At 37.0% G+C, this 26,347-nt stretch overlaps 3 protein-coding genes and 1 pseudogene across 5 annotated transcripts in view; all 4 read right to left on the bottom strand.

Moving 5' to 3' along the window:
- The window catches only part of LOC113039050 (zinc finger protein 501-like), an 847,435-nt gene that overhangs the window by 202,472 nt on the left and 618,616 nt on the right, over positions 1-26,347 (bottom strand). The gene's annotated exons all lie outside the window — the stretch shown is intronic.
- LOC113040741 (microfibril-associated glycoprotein 4-like) lies at positions 2,407-4,405 on the bottom strand. Of its 2 annotated transcripts, none has more exons than XM_026199060.1 (5): positions 4,297-4,405; positions 3,965-4,168; positions 3,782-3,878; positions 2,881-3,048; positions 2,407-2,800 (listed from the first exon to the last, which is right to left on the bottom strand). In XM_026199060.1, the coding sequence occupies exons 1-5, from the start codon at positions 4,306-4,308 to the stop codon at positions 2,544-2,546; spliced, it is 738 nt and encodes a 245-aa protein (XP_026054845.1). In that variant the 5' UTR covers positions 4,309-4,405; the 3' UTR covers positions 2,407-2,543. The 2 variants fall into 2 exon arrangements, with proteins under 2 accessions (XP_026054845.1, XP_026054813.1); XM_026199028.1 differs by having other exon boundaries at positions 4,252-4,356.
- On the bottom strand, positions 6,319-9,565 carry LOC113041187 (microfibril-associated glycoprotein 4-like). Its single transcript, XM_026199625.1, has 5 exons — positions 9,409-9,565; positions 9,116-9,328; positions 8,939-9,035; positions 8,664-8,831; positions 6,319-6,762 (listed from the first exon to the last, which is right to left on the bottom strand). Exons 2-5 carry the CDS (start codon positions 9,326-9,328, stop codon positions 6,506-6,508), a joined length of 735 nt encoding a protein of 244 aa, XP_026055410.1. The 5' UTR covers positions 9,409-9,565; the 3' UTR covers positions 6,319-6,505.
- LOC113108690 (microfibril-associated glycoprotein 4-like) lies at positions 10,088-12,933 on the bottom strand (annotated as a pseudogene).

The following is a 26,347-nucleotide window of genomic DNA, read 5'->3' as shown; positions in this document are numbered from 1 at the left end:
TGTCTTTATGGCCTTAATTCAGTGACTTCAGTAACAGTAATCTTAGTTTTTCACTGAGCACGCATAAATGTTGTTTTCTCAAAGACACAAACATGTACATGCTGCTGACATATTATTGTAGCCCAGTTTGATTACAGTGTTATTCTGCTGATGGTTAGGTTCTGTGTTGTTTGTTCAATGGCATGATGTACAATATATATGCTGAAGGAAATATATGCAAACTTGATCATCTCACTTTTGTGGCTTTTATTCAATATTTTATTTCCATTCTTTTATGAAACAAAAACATCTGAAAACTTAAGTGAACACAAAAAAGGATTTAAACAGAAACTTTAATCACCCTCCACCGAAAATAAAGCAAATTCATACATTTTTATTTGACCTGAAGTATTTTTAGTGTGTCCTGGTTGACAATCATTGTCATTGTTGCCATCCACCTCTTCAGAATCCTCCATTTGGTGTCCTTCCTTCCTCAGGTAGAAACACATGCAGCTGTAATAACCACTGGTACTTCTTTAAGGTCTTCTACGGGCTACTTCAGTCATCTCCATTTCCCCTTTAGAAGACCAAATCCCCTTTCATTCACAAATCTGGTTGAGTTGTGGAGTGAGTTTTTTTTTTTTTTACCTTTGGGATATTTGCCCATTATCTCTGTATGGTGTAATGGGAGATCTGCTGAGTGGTTATGTGGAGTCACTTCACTTGAAGATGACCATCTAATGGAAACTATACACAACTATACACTTTCTAAAACACCCTAGGATTGTGCACAGACCCCAGCCAATAGTGTGCACATCCAGGAACATCTGTGATGTACACACTGCTTGGAGTTGCGTACTTGCATGTTATTTTCTTATTTCTGTAATTGTTTCTGTGGGTTAAATCGATTACATTGTAGTGTTTAGAAACGGATTATTGATTTAGATGTTATTACTTTTCATATAATGCTCTCATGTGTTACACTGATAAATATATTTATCATTTGGCTATGATACATTTTCTACTCGAAAAGAATGCTAAAGACTCTAGATGGGACACTATTCCAGCCTTTCAGTGCAACTGAAGTTTGATTGTCCTTTGACTCAAGAGACATATTTAGATGTACTATATTTGTAGTCCTTCATAATGGTCAATTCATACACTGTTAAAAATCGCTGTAAAAAAACGGCCAAATTTTGACAGTAACATACTGTTTTTCATTAAAACAGTGCATTCTGGGTAATATTCATCATTTTCGAGAAGGTAGCCTGCTGCTATATATCGTAAATTAACAACGTTCAAAGTCGACACTCAGCGGCTGTGTTTCAAATCACACCCTACACCCTCATTCACTATTCCCTACATGAGTTTACTAATATAGTCCACCTGATGGAGAGAATGATAAAATTATCAATATTACCCAGAATGCACTTTTTTAATGAAAAACAGTATGTTACTGTTGAAATTTGGCCGTTTTTTTACAGCAATTTTTAACAGTGTGAGCTTCAAGAGGTAGTCACCTGAAATGGTCTTCCAAAAGTCTTGAAGGAGTTCCCCGAGAGATGCTTAGCACTTGTTGGCCCTTTTGCTTTCTTTCTGCGGTCCAGCTCACCCCTAAACTATCTCGATATACATATATGTATATAAATAAACATTCTTGAATCATTCTTGTGTCTTGTCTTGCCTCTCAACAACTTTTAAAATATTGGCTGTAGTTTAGTGACTCCATATGCTGATTCCAACTTTAACTTACCTGATAATGAGCTAATTCACCTTAAGGAGGTTAATCAATATACTGTATATTCCAAGAGACTAAGACTTTTAAGGTACTTAATTTTTTACAATTATTTTAAAATTGATATACATTAATTTTACAAAATGTATATTTCATTAATATTTTGTGTAAATTCATGTTCAAATTTAAAATTGTGACTCAAAGCACACTTAGTAATTAACCTCTGCTGCATTTTTAATCAAAAATCACATTTAAAAACACTTCTGAGATTAATATATTGATGCTATATACAAAGTAACGTGACTGCAAACTAAAGCAACAGGGTACTAGAACTGCAGTCCTGAAACTGCAGCCATCGCTATATCGTCCATTACTTTAGGTGACACTGTCACAAAAAACTAGGGTCCTAGAACTGCGGCCTAGATCCGCGGTCCTGAATCTGTAGCCTCCGGTTGTGCAGGAACATACTATTGGCTTCATGAGGCTTTATCTTCCCATCACTATCCGTAAGTAAATAATACAAGACTGGGTTTCTTTGTTTGTTTATCATAGAAAATATGGTAGTGTGTGTGTGGGCTTGATTTAGATATGTATATTCTCATTTTGATCACAAGGTCTAATTATCTACCATTTAATAATTCAGTGTTTCTGTTGTCTGCTGAGGACATAAGCACATCAGCTTTTCAACAAGATTCAAGCGTTGACTCATTTTATTTGTAAATGCAAAGAGCTGACCAAAAAGAAAGAAAACATTATTGGTTTGCTCAGTTAAGATGTAAAAGCAATATCTTAAAATTGTTAAAATATCAGATGTTTGAACGCACTGTTTCTAAGACACTGGTTTGATCTTCATGCTGATGGATTTCATGCTGACAGTGACACTGTTTTTCCAGGTTGACCAAACAACACCAATGCCGAAATGAGTGTCGTCATCTCCCCATAAGTACACGCCATTGGGGTTCGCAGTGTGACAAAATTTGTACCAAAATGCTCCCAGAAACTCTTTAGCACAGTTTTCTCCATAGACATCTTGGTCTTTGTCAAAGGTGGTGAACTTCTGACCATTGTGGTCCGTCAGTGAGTCGCCTACAGAGAAGAAGAGTATCACTGAGCACTGAGCAGTCAAATAGAATGAGTTTTCATGAGTATAAATGAAAGTGTCCTACCTGCTCCTCCATCTTTGAATCCTGAAACTTGTAGTTTGTACCCATCAGCTTCAGGACCCACAGAGAAGGAGGAGTACAGAGCGAAACCTTTCCTCCCGGTGAAGTCCTCCAGATCCACTCTCAGCATGTACTTGTTCTTACGTGTCAGCTGGTACATGTTCTCCAGCCCTGATCATACACACACATGGAGAACACATTAGACCAAACACTGGACATTTTACTGGGAAATAAATAAAATTAAAAATGAAACTTTATTGATATGCAGATATAATACAGTGGCCCCAAAACATATTTGGTGTATGTTGGACACTTAAGTCCCACAAAAAACGTCTTCAATTCATTCCATTGTATTTAAAATACTAAAGCCACTTGCATGTGCTTAATGCTAAAGCTTCGCTAAAAGCCCAAATATTCTTCATCGTCGACAGTTGAGCGTGCAAGTCCTTCAATTTATACTTTTGTTAACTGTGAGCATGAATGGACATGTTCAGCTCAACCTGCCGCATGTGTGCTGTTGTGAAATTTACAGAACGAGGAAAAGAGAAGTAAGAGCCACATTTACAATTTTATTTAAAACGATTTTCCCCACAGCTTGTTTTGAGGTGATTTAATGGATGTATGAAGTAATTGTCCTCAAGTACACAGAGGTATAGTTCATCACATTCACATGTTTCACAATCAAAAGTAACCAAAACTTTTTTTCATTTTCAACTTGGTATTTACTGTAGTTATTTTAAAATACAAGACGCTTAAATTGGTCAAAAGTTTGTGCTGCATTTCTCTAAAATAAATTCCACTTTTTTATTTTTCGAAAGCATTTAAGCCACATTTTTATAGTGGCTTAAGTGTCCAGTAAAGGTTTTTGTTTTGATGCAACTCTGAATCCCTGGTGTATCATTACCCAGCCAGTATTCGCCCTCGGTGGATCCGAATCCAGTCTTGTACTGTTTCCACGGCTGATAGAAATTCACACTACCATCCATTCTCCTCTGAATCACCTGAAATGAGTTATAGAACTTTTTAAAGGCTTAAATATTTATTTTATTATCAATGAATGTTTGACCATTTAAAGTCACATTTGTACCGTCCATGCTCCGTTGTCTTCATCTTTCCCACCTGAGATCATCTCACAGTAAACCCAGACAGGAATGTCTCCTGCTGGATAGATGGAGTAAATCCCACTGACTGTTTGTCCTGATTTATAGACATCAGAACAGTCGAATGGTTTGGATCCACAAACAAAAGACGCCATGAAAACAGAGAGCAGAGCCACAACAAACACCTTCATCTAGAGAGAAACATCGGATCAGGTTCCTCATTTAAGATCAAATCATACTGAAATTAACACAGTTTGAAAAATAATACACATACATTCATTATCTGTCCAGTAAATGCTGAAGAATAAGAGTAACTCACTGTTGGTGTCATGAGATGTTCAGCACACTGGTACTTCAGTTGCTGAGCCCTTTATTTAGACCACCAACAGCTTTTTCAACCCAGCCTTTATCAGTATGAACCCATCTTTTGTGTTGTGCAAAAATGTTGAAATAGCAACCGTTCATGCAAGAAAATGATTAGCTGGTCCGTTTGACTGTTTTGCAATGATCTTGAAAAATAATTTGTGTAAAAATTATGACTGTGAAAACCATGATCGCCAACACAATTCAACTGCCTTGTGTGAGAAAGCGGTGCATGAGAAGATTACTGAAGCGCATTCCTGACATGTTTTGTTTGTCTTTGTCTATATGACTCTTTTGTCTAAAATTGACAACTATTATTTCATTTTTTTATGGAAGTAAGCTATTTAGTGGGCTATTTGACTAACAATTTATATTTTTTAAATCTACTTGATATTTTTGTTATATTTCAATCAAAATATTTGAGAATGGAGAATTTATACTGGTCGATTTCAAGAACACAATTATTACATATTTCAGAATTGTTCATCTTTAAAGTGTAACTAAACCCCTGGTCAAAGCCTGACTCCACCCACTGGCAATATTTGAAAAATGCTGAAAAGTGGGCAGATCACAGCGGAGATAGAGGGGACGAACCGAGGGCGGGGCTGAGCGAGAGCGGCGTGAACCTGAGACCCGCAGTGACGGATTGATTGACAGCTGCTGTCAGAGTCCCTAAAATGGAGAGTGACTGTAATGACGCAAGTAGCTTTGCAACAGAGCGATCATTTGAAGTAGAGGACTTTTCTCACCTACCTTCATCTGAAGTGGAGGATGTCGAGGTGTTTGTTCATATCAATTCGAGCAACTGGCTCAAACTGCGGTCTTAACTCCCGCATTGCGTCGCTTTTCAGCGCGAGCTGTGGCCATCTCCACCTCCATTGCGTTGGAGAAGCAATCCTTTGTAAAATGCAGTTTGCTCACTCCAGCTCTAGGCGGGAACTCACGGTCTTCCAGGCCAAGTGCATGCAATCACTGGCACCTAATTTTAAAGTCTGCTGGAAAACTATGCAGTCCAGCAGTGCTGTCGCAACTAGCAACACACCTCCGTACCATCCTGACCACTGTACGAAATACAGATAAATCTACGCTAACTTGAAGATCTAAATAACTATATAATTGATATGCTAAATAGATGCTATAATAGTCTTTCCTGATCGTTTTCAATACTCGCAATTCCAACTCCTGACTCACTACAGTGATTTTGATGGAACAAGATGGTTTTATACTGCCAAGGGCGTGGTAGCTCGTACCAAGGGGCGTGGTGAGCTGGAAACTGCTTACGTCACCTGCCACCGCAACATCCAATAGGAAAAATCAACTGCAGTAGCCACCGTTCAACTTGAAGAGGGCAGCACTCAGACGTTTTTACACCATATATTGTAGAATTAAAACACTTTATACTCAGATGTCAAAAAAAGTTACTCTAAACAATGAACAGCACTAATAAAGCCCCATTCTTATAGATCATTAACTAAAAAAAAGTTGGTTTAGGGTTTAGTTACTCTTTAACAACAACTTCAATATGTAGAGTAAATGTTGGAAAAAATGTTTTATGTGTTTTTGAACAAATAATATAGGAGGAGATCAGTTCATGTTTAATATTGTGTTGACATTTCTGGGTTTGAAACGCAGTCATTCACTACAGTTTCCCTGTTACAGTTATACAGTCAGCACTGTGGGATATAAAGTCTCGATTGTGAGTTATGAAGCCAGAATTAGAATATAATATCTCACTATTCCGACTTATATGAATAATATGAAATACAGGAAAGCAGCAGGAGTAATGATTTCATTTAATTAATTTCACTAATTTACTGATTTGTCTCATTTATTTGACTTGTTTAAAAATGTATCTTCTTTATTCAACCATTTGTTTAACTTATAATTAAATGTATGCATTTATAATTACTTATTGTTCATAAAATTATTGATTTTTCACGAGAACACCACAACTGACACAATGTACATAAAGACATAATGCTTACAATAGAGGAGAGTTTATTGGAAGTTCATTAACACACTAGTTAATCAGATAGACCAGATAACAGACCAGAAGAAGATAACAGTTGCTTTGTTTAGACTGAGGAAAATAAAATGTTAAACCTTCACATTTGTAATATAGTGAAAACAATATTGGATGTTTGCTCCTGAAAACACTGATGTTTCTATGACACACGTCTGATCTTCATGCTAATGAATTTCATGCCAACAGCAAAATTGCTCTTCCAGCTGTACCACACATTTCCAATGGCAAAAATGGTGGGATCTTCTCCCCATAAATACACACCATTGGGGTTTGCAGTGTGACAGCCATTGTACCAAAATGCCCCGAGATACACTTTGGCACAGTTAGTGCCGTATGAATCTTGGTCCTTGTCAAAGGTGGAGAACTTCTGTCCATTATGGTAGGACAAAGAGTCACCTGTAGAAAGGAAGAGCATCATTGAGGACAGTAACATCTTATTTATGATTTATCTGGGATAACTGAGAAGACTCTCAACTGAGAAGTTTCAATGACCGCAAACACCAGTGTAGCATGAAGTATTCAATTATCATACTTCAGTCAAAGTTGTTACCAGAAAAATACTGAAGTAAAAGTATTAAAGTAACTGATGTTAACCCTTATAAAAATTAACCATGGTTTTATTATAGTAAAAGTGTACCATTATTATTTTTTTTACATTTGTTTTTGTTACCATTTGTATAACCACCATTTTACTAAAAATACCATGGTTAACTAATTTTAGTGTAGAAAACCCATGGTTCTTGAACTACAGGTTATTCAAAGACTCTAATACATCTTGCAGATGAAAATGCAGACATCAAATAGACGTCTCTGAGATGTATTATATTATCAGGGTCTATTTGATACATCAATGCATTGTTATTGACATGTTTCAGTGAAATTATAAAAGAGAAAGTCTGTGAGCAATAAACATCTGTTCAAGTGTGATTTTATGAACCCAGCTAGAATTTTTTGTTCTAAAAATGTTCTAAGAACATTCTCATGGATTGTTCCAACAATGTTTTTAGCAAGTAGTTTTATTTTTGATCCCAGAACGTTCTCTCAAAAGATAGGATAATGTTCTCAAAAAACATTCTAAAAATGTTTATTAATAACATTATTAGAACATTATCCACTAACATTCTGATTAAGATTTAAGCACATGTTTAGATGTTGATGTCTGTTTAAAAGTAATAGTTTGGTTTGAAGTCACCACAATGGTGGTAAGTGTTGGCTTTAGTTGTGTAATTTGACACTTGACTTGTCAGTGTTGTTCTTTAACTCCTGAGATCATGTGGTTAGACTACACTGGTTGCTTGCTAATGATTAATAAACTGATACCTGTTTTCACCTAATGTGTGGTGTTACATAATATTTATTAAAACAATTTAATGGATCTACAGCATGAGACTATGCTGTCACACAAACATCAAGATTCAGTGTATGAATCTCAACAATGGTGACATGCTTCATGCTGCAATGTATTCTGTGTACATCATACAAAACTCATCCATGGCAGCCAGAATGCATTGCAGCATGAGACATGTCACCATTGTTGAGATTCATGCAGTAATTCTTGAGGTCTCTGTGTGTCTATGCATTCTCTGGTTCAATAACAATTTAATTTAAAAAAGAACAGGCAAAATATGATAAAAATTTGCAGGACCCTGTGCATTACATCTGCAGAAATCTCTAATATCAAACTAATAGCATAGTTTAAACTGCAGATTAAACCAGTTGATCAGATTATTATCTGAGGAAAGTTCTAATATCGGCAAACAACCAACATCACCTGATTATGTTTTTCACTCAAGGTTTTTGCTTGTGGTCAAAAAGAACAGGCACTGAAGGACTCATACTCTGCATAAGTACTGATCACCATAATGATGACATAAAACTAAAAACAAATCTATAAACTAGCAACACCCCTGTTAATCTCAATAAGAACTTTTTTTACATTTATGACAAAAATAAATCTTGTTTATAATGAGTAAAGTTGTTAATACTGTGTTTGGAGTATTTACGCTAGAGTTTGACACCAATTAGAGGTTGGGTTTTCACTTTCAACCAACATTTTGACTTTTGAGCAATGTCAGTCCACATCTACTGTAATAGGAAGCTTTATTAGAATGTTAGAGACTAATGTTGTAACAATGTTATCAATAGACATTTTTAGAATGTTTTTAGAGAATGTTATCCTAACTTTGAACAGAACATTCTGGGAACTAAAATAAAACTAGCCGCTGGAAACGTTCCTAGAACATTAAAACATTCTAGGTGGGAATGCGTTTCTATGCGTATAAATGAAAGGGTCCTACCTGCTCCTCCATCAGTGAATCCTGAAACTTGTAGTTTGTACCCATCAGCTTCAGAATCCACAGAAAAGGACGAGTACAGAGCAAAACCTTTCCTCCCGGTGAAGTCCTCCAGATCCACTCTCAGCATGTACTTGTTCTTACGTGTCAGCTGGTACATGTTCTCCAGCCCTGATCATACACACACACACACACATGAAGAACACATTAGACCAAACACTGGACATGAAAATACACACAAACACACACACACACACACACACACTGTAAGATCTTACCCAGCCAGTATTCTCCCTCCACATTCCCAAATCCTCTCTTGTACTGATCCCACGGCCGATAAAAATTCACAGTGCCGTCCATTCTCCTCTGAAACACCTGTGATGGGTTTATATAGAAGATATGATTCATAATGAATGTGCTGATGTGTGTTTGATGATCTAGAGTCACATTCATACCGTCCATGCTCCGTTGTCTTCAGCTTTCCCACCGGAGATCATCTCACAGTAAACCCAGACAGGAATGTCTCCTGCTGGATAGATGGAGTAAATCCCACTGACTGTTTGTCCATATTTATAGACATCAGAACAGTCAATGGGCTTGAATCCATCAGAAACAGACTCAGTAAACCCCATGAGAACAGAGAGCAGAGCCACAACAAGCACTGTCATCTAGAGAGAAACACGGCTGGTCATCATCCTCATTTATAATGATCAAATCACACTGACATTAGAAAGAAACATGATCTTGCCTTTGCTTGAAGAATCTTGAAGAAAGTAAAAACAGTTTTCTTGAATGATTATCTGAACGCAGAATGTTTTGTGAGGTAAATGATTGCGAGTATAATAGTAACGTTTGTGTTGCGATGTTGTTCAATGTGACACAAACACTGTTAAATATCTGCTCCACCTCTGTGTTACTGTATAGATTTTTTTTTAAAAGCGTATATTGCAAAACCCTTGATTCTTGGAACAAATTGCGTATCTGTTTTTTTATACAATGACCTAAAGGTTATCAGTAAGAGAGTTTGTAACATCTGTCACTGGAATCATTCTTGCAATGCACAATGTTGAAATACTTATGTTTTATAATTGTTAGGACTTCCCTCACTCGGTTTGACATTGTTTTGTAACAGCTAGACATTTAGTATTAATGAGTTTTCAGCATTGGAACGACTGTACTTGTGTTACTGGAGTAAATTTTCCTCATTGTCAAATAAAGCAAATTAACAGACATCTTGCAGATGTACGTGTGTGTTTTTTTTTTTTTTTGTTTAAAGATGTATCTTCTTTATTCAAACATTTGTTTCACTTATAATGACTTATTCTTCATAAAATTTAAAATTGATTTCTCACGAGAACACCACAACTGACAAAATGACATAATGCTTTAAATGCAGGAGTTTATTGGAAGTTGGAACACTGATGTTTCTATGACACACGTCTGATCTTCATGCTGATGAATTTCGTGCCGACAGCCAAATTTTTCTTCCAGCTGTACCACACATTTCCAATGGCAAAAATGGTGGGATCTTCTCCCCATAAATACACACCATTGGGGTTTGCATAGTGACAGCTTTTGTACCAAAATGCCCCCAGATAATGTTTAGCACAGTTAACACTACTGGAGTCTTGGTCCTTGTCAAAGGTGGTGAACTTCTGTCCATTATGTTGGGTCAAAGAATCACCTGCAGAAAGGAAGTGACGTTCAGCCAAGTATTGTGACACATACTCAGAATTCGTGCTCTGCATTTAACCCATCCGAAGTGCACACACACAGCCATGCACAGGGAGCAGTTGGGGGTTCAGTGCCTTGCTCTAGGGCACCTAAGTCATGGTATTGCCAGCCCGAGATTCAAACCCACAACCCTAGGGTTAGGAGTCAAACTCTCTAACCACTAGGCCACGACTTCCCCAAAATCATCACTAAGGACAGTAACATCTTATTTATTACTTATTTACAACATATTTATGATATTTAATTTCTCACCTGATAATGTGACATAAAACATTATGTGTAATTTCAGTTACAAAATACTTTAATTGTAAAAAAAAAAAAAAAAAAAAATTATGCAACTTAGCAAAACCTGATCAGGCAGGGACCTGACTTGATCGTCAGACAGGTGGTAGGAGGAGGGAGATTTGTATTCAGTGTTCCAGAGGTGGGACTTTCAAATCACAATCAAGTCTTCAAGTCATATCCCAAGTCCTCAAAGGGTTAAAGTTAATAAGCTAATTAAGTTACTAATTAAATGATGATTGTACATTAGTGATGAACATCTGTTGTTAACAATCAACATCACTGAAGTAAAGAGAAACACAAGAACTACAACTGAATTTAGCCACAGCCTTCAACTGAAAAAAGGAAAAAAAACACCAACAAAAACACAATGTTGAAAGACTAAAAGGAAGCTGTCAGTTCAGGCTTTAAGACATGCACACTTATCACACAAGCCTCAACAGCGGTGACAATTTCTCATACTGCCGTGCATGACGAGTTTTTTCTAAGGTGTTACCCAGCATGCAACATTTTGTTGATTGTCACCACTGTTGAGAGTCATATGCTGGTTCTTGATGTCTATGTGTGTCTACAGAGAAATGGAGTTCAAATTTAGCATACACTTGATAGACTTAAAATCCACTCACTGCAATTTTTTTTTTTTTTTTGCATGCTGTAGTTCTGTTGGGTTGACTATGCAAACCTCAAGTAAATGAAAGTAATTTTTTCTGTAATCATTGATGTTAGATTACTATCTTATTACAAGCAGTTTATATCTTCACTCTGCTTTACATCATCTCGTTCAAATGCTACAGAAAGAGATCTAACTCAAACACTGATCTCCATGGTGGTTGCATCATTTTAACAAATAAAACATCAACATCTGTTCCTCTGTAGTACTCAATAACAGCAGGTGTTCATCACTAGTGCACAATCATCATTTAATTAGTCACTTAATTATCTCATTAACTTTAACACTTTGAGGACTTGGGATATGATTGAAGAATTGCTGGTGACTTGAAAGTCCCACCTCTGCAGTGTTCTTCTTACCATTGTGTGATTCATGATTAATTTTGTGAACTATCGATTAAGATCACCGTAATGAAATATAAAAATGTATACAGGAAAATGTGACAAATCAGTCCCATGGTCAAGGAATAAGCAACGAAAGGCCCATTTAGTTACAAGAAAGTTTCAGGATGAATGTAAAGCCTCTCTACTGAGAAGGTTGAATGATAGAAAACACCAGTGTTGCATAAAGTATCGAGTTGTCATTCTTCAGAAAAAAACATCATTAGGATGTAAGATTTGCATACATTCTATATCATAAACATTTGACATCTGATAGGAAATGTCCTATAGAAGAATTGCATTTGAGTAAAGACTCACTGAAAGTCTGTGAGCAAGTAAACATTGGTTCAAGTGTGATTTTTTTCAATGCGTTTTTATGAGTATAAATGAAAGTGTCCTACCTGCTCCTCCATCTTTGAACCCTGAAACTTGTAGTTTGTACTTTGTACCCATCAGCTTCAGGACCCACAGAGAAGGACGAGTACAGAGCAAAACCTTTCCTTCCTTCAAAGTCCTCCAGATCCACTCTCAGCATGTACTTGTTCTTACGTGTCAGCTGGTACATGTTCTCCAGCCCTGATCACACACACACATGGAGAACACGTTCAACCAAACACTGGACATGAACATCCACACACACACACACACACACTGTGAGATCTTACCCAGCCAGTATTCTCCCTCCACATTCCCAAATCCTCTCTTGTACTGATTCCACGGCCGATAGAAATTCACAGTGCCATCCATTCTCCTCTGAAACACCTTTGATGGGTTTATATAGAATATATGATTCATAATGAATGTGCTGATGTGTGTTTGACGATCTAGAGTCACATTCATACCGTCCATGCTCCGTTGTCTTCATCTTTCCCACCTGAGATCATCTCACAGTAAACCCAGACAGGAATGTCTCCTGCTGGATAGATGGAGTAAATCCCACTGACTGATTTATTTATATCAAAACAGTCAATGGGCTTGAATCCATCAGAAACAGACTCAGTAAACCCCATGAGAACAGAGAGCAGAGCCACAACAAGCACTGTCATCTAGAGAGAAACACGGCTGGTCATCATCCTCATTTATAATGATCAAATCACACTGACATTAGAAAGAAACATGATCTTGCCTTTGCTTGAAGAATCTTGAAGAACGTAAAAACAGTTTTCTTGAATGATTATCTGAACGCAGAATGTTTTGTGAGGTAAATGATGGCGAATATAATAGTAACGATTGAGTTGCGATGTTGTTCAATGTGACACAAACACTGTTAAATATCTGCCAGATCAGGCTCCACCTCTGTGTTACTGTATAGATTTTTTTTTAAAGCTATATTGCAAAACCCTCCATACTTGGCACAAATTGCGTATATGTTTTTTTATACAATGACCTAAAGGTTATCAGTAAGAGAGTTTGTAACATCTGTCATTGGAATCATTCTTGCAATGCACAATGTTGAAATACTTATGTCTTATAATTGTTAGGACTTGCCTCACTCGGTTTGACATTGTTTTGTAACAGCTAGACATAATAAGCTTAATACATCGTTAGTATTAATGAGTTTTCACCATTGGATCGACTGTACTTGTGTTCCTGGATTAAATGTGATTTTCCTTCTCATTTTCCTTATTGTCAAATAACGCAAATTAACAGACATCTTGCAGACGTACGTGTGCTCTCTGGGAACAGATATATTTTTAAAACTAATTGTAATGTTAATGCAAAGTGAAACTATTAAATATGATCCACAAATAATGCAATACTGTCCCACTGAATAAAAAGTGTTTTGTCGGCTTAAATCAGACCAGTTAGACACAATTATTTATACTCATTTTTATTCAATCATTCTTTTATTTCACTAATCAATATTTATTTTTAAACATAAGGGGTCATTTATGATGCTTACATTATAGCGTGCAAATTCAGACACAATATGAAATTGTGAAACACATTTGAAAGCCACCACTGGTTATACTGATTTATCAAAATATATCCACTCTACACTGTAAAACCCGAGAAGTAAATTTAACTCAAACTGTTTGAGTGAACAGTTTGCCTAAAATGTAAACAATGCCCACATAGCAACATTGTGTCGGCCCAGATCCGGCCCACATCTGGCACCAGTGGAAAGATGATCTGGCCCACGTGCAGCGTGGAATGATGGCATTTGGGCGGACTGCTCCTGTTTGCCAGATTTGAGCCACAAGCAGGCCATAGCAATGCCACATGTCAGCCAAGAGTAAAGAAATTAACGAGAAATGGACCTTATCTGAGCCACAAAATCTGTGTATATTAAATATGAAGTAATATCAGCCTTAATAAGCCTGTTAACAAGCAGAATCACTGAAGGAATGAAGAGAACAGAAAAAAGAGATGAGCAGAAACACAAGAACTACAACTGACTTCAGCCACAACCTTAGATGAAATCAACTGTAGATAAAAGAAGACATTAAATCTCTGGAGATCTCACCAGAGGAGGATTAAACAACTCCACAAACAGCTTTACCAGCTTCACTTATTACTAAACAGACTGACTTTATTTCTGTTAGACATCTACAAATGTTTTTATTGAGAATTAACAGAGGTTTAACTCTAATGTGAGTCACCATAACAGTGATTAGTGTTTCCATTAGTTGCACTCTTAACTCTTATACTATCGCTTGTAATTATTTGGCAACTGTGATGGTGTGTGTGTTAAACACATTTGGGACATCAAAGAAAGCTAAAGATAATTGAGGTCAGGTGAGGATGGTTGTCTGTTGATGGTTTTATAATCCTCATAAAGAACAGGCTGATTAGCTTTTTTTATCTGATGATCGTTTCATTAATATATTCACTTCACAAACCATGTGCTGCTGCAGCATGAGATCCAGCAATATTACAACAATCAGTTAGAATTTTTTAATGAGCATGAAAAAGTCAATCTATGATGACACACACAGACATCAATAGTCAGCACATGAATCTCAACAATGGTGACAATCAGATGTACCTTGCTGCAGTGCATGCTGGGTACTAGCATAGTACAAAACTCCCAGCATGCATTGCAACATGAATAAATTATGCAGCTGAACTGTCCTATTATTTTTTTTAATTCTAAATATTGGCTTATATTTTTGCTGTTGTTTTTGTTGTGACTTAGTAGCTTTTCAGTGAAGTTCTGAATTGATCAGTTTATCTAAATATTTTTAATTGTCACCATTATTGAGATTCATGTGCTGATTGTTTATATCTGTGTGTGGCAGTATGTTTTATTTATTTTTAGCTCCTGTTTGTTAAAATATTTCACTAAATGCTGCTGACTTTCATGTGGCAAAAAACACAGGATTGGTAATATCAATGTATCAAATGAACAGCATAATTGTTCAATTAAAAACCTAGCGAACCAACATACTTAATGATGATTATAAAACCATCAAAAGATATCAGCCATCACTTGATATCATGTCACTCTAGCTTTCTTCGAAGCTGCAAATGTGTTTAACAAACACACCGTCACAGCAGCTAAAAAAAGACAAAATATAGTATAAGAGTTAAGAGCCCAACTAATGGAAACACTAATCACTGTTATGGTGACACACATTAGAGTTAAACCTCTGTTAATTCTCACTAAAAACTTTTGTAGATGTCTAACAGAAATAAAGTCAGTCTGGTTAGTAAAAAGTGAAGCTGGTAAAGGTGTTTGTGGAGTTGTTTAATCCTCCTCTGCTGAGATCTCCAGAGATTTAATGTCTTCTTTTATCTACAGTTGATTTCATCTAAGGTTGTGGCTGAAGTCAGTTGTAGTTATTGTGTTTCTGCTCTTCTCTTTTTCTATTCTCTTCTTTCCTTCAGTGATTCTGCTTGTTAACAGGCTTATTAAGGCTGAAATTACTTAATATTTATTATATACACATATTTTGTGGCTCAGATAAGGTCCATTTCTCGTTAAATTCTTTACTCTTGGCTGATATGTGGCATTGCTATGGCCTGCTTGTGGCTCAAATCTGGCAAACAGGAGCAGTCCACCCTAGTGCCATCATTCCACGCTGCATGTGGGCCAGATCATCTTTCCACGGGTGCCAGATGTTGGCCGGATCTGGGCAGACAAAATGTTGCTATGTGGGCAGTAACACAGAGGAGGAGCCTGATCTGGCAGATATTTTTCATTTTATATGATACTATGCCATGTGATACCGTATACAGAGGTATCGCGAACCCGCTCTGATCGAAGTCCCGATCTGACTCTGTTGACGGCTGTACTGCGTTTGAGCTCCGTCACTATATTCTTTTCATTGACTATTTTTAACTTAAAAATCAATTTTATACATCATTGTTTCCGTTTATATAACGCGTGAATATATCCTCTATTGTATTCTACAACAAAAACAATCAGAGCGCCTCGCTATCACTAGTTTTATTTTGATCTCCCGGGTCCGCTATTAGCTTTTAGCCAGTTAGCATCAGCAAGCGTGTTTGCTGCTAACTGCGCTTACATTGCTAATACTCTATTCTCACACATTACCACTGCTGTACTCACTGTTACTTGCTTTAATGGCGGATGAATGTCTCCACTCTGTGCAGCTCGAGCTCGAGGCCGTGGGGAAGCAGATTTGCAACCTGGAACAGAGGCAGGCCAAGCTGAGAGAGCGGAGAGCCGCGCTGGAATCATCCCGGGCTGACGCTCACAAGTCCGGGGTAAGTATACAGCGTGCTGTTAACAGTCCCACCACGTCTACTCCGTGTGTTTCTCTGCGCAGGCCCGGTGCACCCAGGACGCGATCTTCCCAGATGTCCTTCACTGCGACGCCGGGACACCACGGACCCTGGGTGCATCCACAGCGGAGGACGCGAGCCGGGTCCCGGGCGACTACTTCTCCCCCTCCTGCCTTCGAGCTCTCCATCCAGAACCGCTTCGCTCCCCTCCGCGAGACAGGACGCGACGCTGTGATCATCGGAGACTCCATCGTCCGACACGTAAGTGCTACGTTAGCCGAAGGTAAAGTGCACACTCATTGTTTGCCTGGTGCTCGTGTTCTCGATGTTTCTGCGCAGATACCCACGATCCTGAAGGACGGCGAGAGCCCCAGAGCGGTCGTGCTTCACGCCGGGGTTAACGACACCACGCTGCGGCAGACGGAGACGCTGAAGAGGGACTTCAGGAGCCTGATCGAGACGGTTCGCAGCACGACGCCCGCGGCGACGATCGTCGTGTCAGGACCACTGCCCACGTATCGACGAGGACACGAAAGGTTCAGTAGACTTTTTGCTTTAAATGAATGGTTGTTGTCATGGTGTAAAGAACAGAAACTGCTATTTGTTAATAACTGGAATCTTTTCTGGGAGCGTCCTAGACTGTTTCGCGCTGATGGATTACACCCCAGCAGAATTGGAGCGGAGCTTCTCTCTGACAACATCTCCAGGACACTTCGCTCCATGTGACTAGTAAGACAATTCTCAAATAACCATTATGATGAGTTTTGTTCTAACCGCTTAAATGCTAAAGGTACTTGCGCTGTAAAACCTATTAAGACTGTGTCTGTTCCCCGAATAGTGAGGTCAAAATATAAATATAATGTAGGATCTAGAAAAAATCTTATCGTAATTAAACCAGAAAAATGTAAAGTAAATGAACAAAAACAATTTTTAAAGTTTGGGCTCATAAATATTAGATCACTCGCACCAAAAGCAGTTATTGTAAATGAAATGATCACAGATAATAGTTTTGATTTACTCTGCTTGACTGAAACCTGGCTAAAACCAAATGATTATTTTGGTCTAAATGAGTCTACTCCACCAAACTACTGTTATAAGCATGAGCCCCGTCAGACTGGTCCTGGCGGGGGTGTTGCAACAATATATAGTGATATTCTCAATGTTACCCAGAAAACAGGATACAGGTTTAACTCTTTTGAAATACTTCTGCTAAATGTTACTCTGTCAGACATGCAAAAGAAATCTAATGTATCTCTTGCTCTGGCTACTGTGTATAGACCACCAGGGCCGTGTACAGAATTCCTGAAAGAATTTGCAGATTTCCTCTCAGACCTTCTAGTTACAGTTGATAAGGCGCTAATCATGGGAGATTTTAATATTCACGTTGATAATGCAAATGATACATTAGGACTTGCGTTTACTGACCTAATAAACTCCTTTGGAGTCAAGCAAAATGTCACCGGGCCCACTCATCGTTTTAATCATACACTAGATTTAATTATATCGCATGGAATCGATCTTACTGCTATAGATATTGTACCTCAAAGTGATGATATTACAGACCATTTCCTTGTATCGTGCATGCTGCGTATAACTGATATTAACTATATGTCGCAGCGTTACCGTCTGGGCAGAACTATTGTTCCAGCCACCAAAGAAAGATTCGCAAATAACCTGCCTGATCTATCTCAACTGCTAATTGTACCCAAAAATACACACGAATTAGACGAAATTACTGACAACATGGGCACTATTTTCTCTAATACATTAGAAGCTGTTGCCCCAATCAAATTGAAAAAAGTTAGAGAAAAACGTACTGTACCATGGTATAACAGTAATACTCACTCTCTCAAGAAATTAACTCGTAGTCTTGAACGCAAATGGAGAAAAACTAACTTAGAAGTTTTTAGAATTGCATGGAAAAACAGTATGTCCAGCTATAGACAGGCTCTAAAAACTGCTAGGGCAGAGCATATACACAAACTCATTGAAAATAACCAAAACAATCCTAGGTTTTTATTTAGCACAGTGGCTAAGTTAACAAATTACCAGATGCCACCTGATTCAAATATTCCACCAACGTTAAATAGTAATGACTTTATGAATTTCTTCACTGATAAAATAGATAACATTAGAAATACAATAGCGAATGTAGATTCTACAGCGTCTAACACTTCAGTTTCATCCATCGCACCCAAAGATAAACTGCAGCGCTTTACAACCATAGGACAGGAAGAGCTAAATAAACTTATCACTGTATCTAAACCAACAACATGTTTATTAGATCCTGTACCCTCAAAATTACTGAAAGAGCTGTTACCTGTAGCAGAAGAAACGCTTCTCAATATCATAAACTCGTCGTTAACTTTAGGATACGTCCCAAAACCATTCAAGCTGGCGGTTATCAAGCCTCTTATTAAGAAACCAAAACTAGATCCTAGTGTACTGGCAAATTATAGGCCTATCTTCCATTTATGTCTAAAATTTTAGAGAAAGTTGTGTCTGCTTAATTGAGCACCTTCCTGCATAAAAATGATATGTATGAAGAATTTCAGTCAGGTTTTAGGCCCCACCATAGCACAGAAACTGCACTTGTTAAAATTACAAATGACCTGCTCCTTGCGTCAGACCAAGGCTCCATCTCATTTCTAGTCTTACTTGATCTTAGTGCTGCGTTCGACACCATAGATCATGACATACTCATAGATCGATTACAAAACTATACAGGTATTCAAGGGCAGGCTCTAAGATGGTTTAGATCCTACCTGTCTGATCACTACCATTTTGTTTACTTAAATGGGGAGTCATCTCATTTATCATCAGTAAAATATGGAGTGCCACAAGGATCCGTCCTAGGTCCCCTTCTATTTTCAATATATATGTTGCCCCTTGGTAATATTATTAGAAAATACGGAATTAGCTTCCACTGTTATGCTGATGATACTCAGCTATATATCTCAACGAGACCAGATGAAACTTCCCAATTATCTAAGCTAACAGAGTGTGTTAAAAATGTAAAAGATTGGATGACACACAATTTTCTCCAATTAAATTCGGATAAGACAGAGATACTAATTATTGGACCAAAAAACACTACACAGAATCTTGTAGATTACAATCTGCAACTAGACGGATGTACTGTTACTTCCTCTACAGTCAGAAATCTGGGTGTTATATTAGACAGCAATTTGTCTTTTGAAAATCATATTTCCAATGTTACAAAAACTGCATTCTTCCATCTTAGAAACATTGCCAAGCTACGAAACATGTTATCTGTTTCTGATGCAGAAAAGCTAGTTCATGCATTCATGACCTCTAGACTGGACTATTGTAATGCACTTCTAGGTGGTTGTCCTGCTTCTTCAATAAACAAGCTACAGGTCGTCCAAAATGCAGCAGCTAGAGTCCTTATGAGGTCAAGAAAATATGATCATATTACCCCAATTTTACAGTCTCTGCACTGGCTACCTATTAAGTTCCGTATCAGTTACAAATTATCATTACTTACCTATAAGGCCCTAAATGGTTTAGCTCCACCGTACCTAACTAGCCTTCTACCACGCTACAATCCATCACGCACCCTAAGGTCACAAAACGCTGGACTTTTGGTCGTTCCTAGGATAGCAAAGTCCACTAAAGGAGGTAGAGCTTTCTCACATTTGGCTCCCAAACTCTGGAATAGCCTTCCTGATAATGTTCGGGGTTCAGACACACTCTCTCTGTTTAAATCTAGATTAAAAACACATCTCTTTCGCCAAGCATTCGAATAATGTTTCTTTTTAATTGTGAGTGTAGTTGCATCTGTTCAAAGTTGCATTTTTATTCATTAGCTTGGGTTAAACTAATTTTACTTTGTTGGATCAGCAGCTATGCTAATGATGTCTGTATTTTGTTTCTATGTTTCGCCACGGGATTTACATCCCGTGGTAACTAGGATTTAAACAAGCTCCAGTCTGGATCCAGAACACCTGAGAAGAGATGATGCTGACCCTCAGAGGACCCCAGATGATGCTAACCTTGAATCAACAAACAGAACTAACAATTATTGCTAAATGTGTGACTGAATCATATAATAACTTAATAATATTGATAGTTCATCGTCTAGCTGACTACGTCTTGTATTATTATTATTATTTTTTCTAAAATCCTGTCAAATGTGCACAAACTACTAGCTACTACTAAATATTGTAGAAACATAATTTTCTGTAAAGTTGCTTTGTAACGATTTATTTTGTAAAAAGCGCTATACAAATAAACTTGAATTGAATTGAATTGAATAGTCTGCACATATGACTCAACTTCCATCTGAAAAGTCTATCCACAGTAAAGATTCAGTCATGGGGCACAGTGAGGACATTTAATGCATTGACACAAAACCTTATGGGCATGTCATAGCTACATCACACCATCTCAAGGCACATGCAGAAGGAGGGGCTTGGGGGCTCAAGCACCTGACCTTTTTAAAAGAATTACATGACAATGCGTTCAAAATCATTCAAATGGCAGAAAATATATGTTTATTTTTACAAAGCCTATCTGTTAATATTGTTGCGTGTGTTACAGTCTATGGTTTTCCTTGCCTGACTGATATTCCACAGTCTGTTCGGAAATCTTCTTTCACAGAGGGGGTTGCTGGAAAAAAAAAAAAAAACTAACTAAACAATATTTTACACTTTTTTTTCATCAATAATCAAAGCTATTTTGTCAATTTAATTATTTTAGAATATTACATAATTCACAATTGCCCGTATTTTCCGTCCTTATTCATAAATCAGTTGAAAATTACATGGACAGATAAGCTTACATTTGTGGAGCGATCTGGATCTGCGATTTTTCTCATTTTAAAAATCAAATTACATTGCTGAAAATTTTAAATCAGTACAGAATAAAAAAATAAAAATTATATAGCAAAACCCTTGATTCTTGGCACAAATGAAGAACCTGTTTTTATAAAATGGCCTAAATATTATCAGTAAGAGTGTTTGCAACATCTGTCGTTTGAGTCATTCTTGCAATGCACAATGTTGAAATACTAATGTTTTTAATCGTTAAGACTTGACTCGGTTTGACATTGTTTTGTAACACTCTCACACACACACACACACACACACACACACACACAGACACACACTCTCTCACACACACACACAGACAGACACACACTCACACACAGACATATGTTTAAAATGAAAGAAACAGATGCATGTATATATAGATGCGTGCAGATCTTAGGGACAGTACTGATCATGCTGTAGACTTTAATTAAAGGGATAGTTTACCCTGAAATGTTATTTCTGTCTTGGTTTATCACTGTAAAACCTGACGAATTAACTTAAACCGTGTGAGTAAACAGATATCCTTAAAAACCTGACAAATTAAGTTTTCTCAAACCGTTTGAGGAAACTGATTGCCTTAAACAATTTAAGTTTTAAAACTAACAGATATAAGTACTCTGAACTTAATTCAGTTGAGTACAGAAAAAGAAGCTTTACATTGCAATTAAGTAATTAAGTGATTAACTAAGAGCTGATTGTGAATTAGTGATCAGGGATAGACAACTCTGGTCCAGGAGGGCCACTAAGATTTTCAGCCAAGTGGTTCACAAAAGGGTTAATTTCTGGTAACTTAATTTGCTCACAATACCACCTGGTGGCCAACGAGTGTAAAACAAGCAGATAAATTATAGACAGAGGGGTAAAGTCCAGGCGTCAGAGAGTAAATGTCCTGCCATATTTTTGTTCCACCCATGAACTCAGGAAATGATTTCACCAGAGGAAACAAGTCATTCCTTTCAAGTCACAAACTAGTCTCAAATCAAATCCCAAGTCCTCAAAGAGTTAAAGTCAATGAGATAATTAAGAGACTAATTAAATGATGATTTTGCATTAGTGATTAACACCCGCTGTTATTGTGTGTTACCGAGGATCAGATTCTGATGTTTTATTGGTAAAAATGATGCCACCATCATGGAGATCAGTGTTTGCTTCAGTTGGGCTCTTGACCTTTGGCTTCTTGTGATAGACATTTCTTCGTAAAAGTACATGTGCTGTTACAAAGCAGTGTTATCAGTGCTGTGCAGAAAACCATTACTACCTCGTTTTAGGAGTTCAGTTAAATATTTTAGATGACAAAAGAGCAATTTAATTCGCTGTTTCAAGCTTTTAATTCAGCAATGTGTCAATGTTTACTATGTAACACAACCGCAAGTTTTTAAAAGCAAACTACTTTGTATTATTAAAAGGGTCAAGAGCCCAACTAAAACAAACACTGATCTCCATGATGGTGGCATCATTTTTAACACTAAATCATCTGATCCTCTGTAATTCTCAATGACAGCAGATGTTTATCAATACTGCACAATCATCATTTAATTAGTCTCTTAATTATCACATTGACTTTAACTCTTTGAGGACTTTGGATTTGATTTGAGACTCATTTGTGACTTGGAAGGAATGACTCGGTTCCTCCTCTGGTGAAATCAGCTGCTGAGTTCATGGGTGGAACAAAAATATGGCAGGAATTTTACTTTCTGACCCCAGGACTTTACACCTCTGCCCTGAACTAAGGTTTAGATGTTGATTTATTGTTTCATTTGAAGTAACCATGTTAGAGATCAGTGTTTGCTTTAGTTGTGCTCATGACCCTTGACTTCTGTCTTAGTGTTTTCTCATCTGGCTGTTATAGCCATGTGTTTCTTAAAAGCCCTGAAGAAATGACATTGCCATTTTTTACTTAACCCATTGATGATAATTAATTATTGAATTGTTCAGAGTGTAAACTCTGTTGTTGAGGTTCATATTCTGATTATTGATGTCTGTGTGTAACTAACTGCTGCCACAGAAGAAAGATGTATGTGCATAAAGTGTTTGGTAATTTTATGTAAACTGATTATGACAGAACCACTGGCTCTTTGAATGGCTTCCATTATAATGAACTGAACTAATTATGCAGCACATATTTAGTCAGATTTTGAACTCCAAACAGCTCCATAATTCATGGTTGCCATCAACAATCAACTGCATAACAACCAATACCGGTTAATATGTTCTCTGGGTTTTTGAGTTATAACAAATATGTTTTAGAAACACATGATTATAACAGCCAGAAAAAAACTAAGACAGAAGTCAAGGGTCAAGAGCCCAACTAAAGCAAACACTGATCTCTAACATGGTTACTTCAAATGAAACAATAAATCAACATCTAAACCTTAGTTCATTCTCAATAAGATCTTCTGTAGACGTCTGACAGAAATAAAGTCAGTCTGGTTATTAATAAGTGGAGCTGCTGATGCTGTTTGTGGGGTTGTTTAATCAGATCTTGAAAGATTTCATGTATTTTATTTCAGTTGATTTCATCTAAGGCTGTGTCTGAAGTCAGTTGTAGTAGTCAGAGGTGGGACTTTCAAGTCAAAAGCAAGTCTTCAAGTCATATCCCAAGTCCTCAAAGGGTTAAAGTTAATGAGATAATTAAGTGACTAATTAAATGATGATTGTACATTAGTGATGAACATCTGCTGTTAACAATCAACATCACTGAAGTAAAGAGAAACACAAGAACTACAACAACAACAACAACAAAAATAAACAAAAACATATGTCACCATAATTGTGGTCAAGGTTTGCTTTAGGTAATCTCTTGACCCTTTTAACAAATCAAAGAAATTTGGTTCAAAACAATTGCAGTAATGTTTTCACAACAAACATGTATGCATTGCTGAGTCAAATCTTACAATGACAGATGATTTTATGTTTATAACGCATGATGAATGAACATCATGAAGTAGACTTTATTTTTGGATTGTTGAACGACACTCTATTACTGCACTGAATTAAAAAGAAAAGGCCCCACCAAGCAAACATGACTGCAGTGCTTCAACATTGAAAGACAAAAAAAGAAAATGTCAGTTCAGGCTTTTAGACAAACACACTTATCACACGAGCCTCAACAGGGGTGACAATTTCTCATACTGCCGTGCATGATGAGTTTTTATTATGGTATTACCCAGCATGCAACATTTTGTTGATTGTCACCACTGTTGAGAGTCATATGCTGGTTCTTGATGTCTGTGTGTGTCTACAGAGAAGTGGAGCTCAAATTTTGTATGCACTTTGTAGACTTAAAATTCACTCACTGTAGTTTTTATAGCATGATGTAGTTTAACTGGGTTGATTACTCATAACTCAAATAAAACTAATGTTAATTTTCTTGGTCGTGATTATTAGCTTTTCATATACAGATAATAAAATCATATACAGTAAGATAATATCTTACTGTTGTAGAGAGAGATCTAACACAACAGTCAAAGGTCAAGAGAGCACAAATAAAACTAACACTGACCTCCATTATGGTTGCATCATTTTAACTAATAAAACATCAACATCTGATTCTCTGTAGTTCTCAATAACAGCAGGTAGTGATAAGAAGATGAAGCCTCACAAAGGTTTAAGATTTCAGTCAAGTGGTTCACAAAAGGGTTAATTTCTTTAAACTTAATTTGCTCACAATACCACCTGGTGGCCAATAAGTATAAAACAAGCAGATATTATGGCAGACAGAGGTGTAAAGTCCAGGGGTCATAAAGTAAAAGTCCTGCCATATTTTTGGTCCACCCATGAACTCAGCAGATGATTTCACCAGAGGAGGAACCGAGTCATTCATTTCAAGTCACAAACTAGTCTCAAGTTAAATCCCAAGTCCTAAAAGAGTTAAAGTTAGTGAGATAATTAAGTGACTTATTACATGATGATTGTGCAGTAGTGATAAACACCTGCTGTTATTGATAATGACAGAGGATCAGATGATTTATTGTTAAAAATGATGCCACCATCATGGAGATCAGTGTTTTCTTTAGTTGGGTTCTTGAACCTTTTAGTAATACAAAGTAATGTGCTTTTAAACACTTGCGGTTGTGTCTCAGGTTGAGTTTGACTCGTTCCTTAATCACGTGACAGCCCGATGCGCTATTTCTGACATTTCTGTCACTGTGTTTTTGTTACTGTTTGTTGAGGATCTGTGGTTTGTTATTATTTTATAAATAAATAAAACCCTGTTATAAATAAAATTTTGATTAATTTGTCTTCTTGACTGTCTATCGGTAAATAAACACTAGGCTATATAATAAGCTTACAATAAAAAGTATTTATAGACTAGTTTGTTCATTTTTACTCCAATTTTGAGTTTGCTGGTATAATAATTGCTTTTCCTAGGCAGACTTGACATATTGGTGTAATATATGTATAAGAAGATTGTTCAAAAAAGGACATAATGACATACATTAAAAGCAAATAACATTTTGAATTTGAATTATTAATGTTAGTTTAAAACATTAAGGTTATGATAACTTCAGCTTTAACAGTTTTAACCCAGCTCAGAGTGAGGAGTTTCAGATCCTGGTGCGACTGCCAGTACAGGGCCATGTTTTGGGAAGACTTTGACGAAAGGGTAGCAAGTTTGAGGCCTTCTGCTACCTATTCTAAGACCTCAGATGCTATGATGGAGATGCGGGCCAACCTTGCAGAGCCACTCTTACCCTGCACATCAGACCCTCTGGCCTGGTGGAGGAGATGTTCACCAGTTTACAAAAGCCTTTCTGAAGTCACAAAGACAAGACTTTGCATTGTGGCCACATCCGTGCCATCTGAATTTTTTTTCTAAAACTGGGCAGATTATCTCAGATAGAAGAACTCACAGACTCAGCCCATCCAAGGTCAGGGAGCTTGTTTTTTTAAATAATGTAAACATGCCTTAAAGCAAGTCCTAAAAATATAGCCACAGTGTGTTATTTATTTTAAAGCTTATTTATTTTTATTTAGAAAAAGACTAGCTTGTTGTGCAATATTTTTGTTGTTGTGATTTTAAAAGGTAATTTGTTATTGTTATAAGGCTCCGTAGCTTTAGTATCTCTTAATTTTCATTTATTTTTTATTCAA

Source organism: Carassius auratus, chromosome 1 (assembly GCF_003368295.1).
Source record: "Carassius auratus strain Wakin chromosome 1, ASM336829v1, whole genome shotgun sequence".
NCBI classification, from domain to species: Eukaryota; Metazoa; Chordata; class Actinopteri; order Cypriniformes; family Cyprinidae; genus Carassius; species Carassius auratus.
Note: the sequence above shows the minus strand (reverse complement) of the source record. Positions and strands in the feature narration are given on the sequence as shown.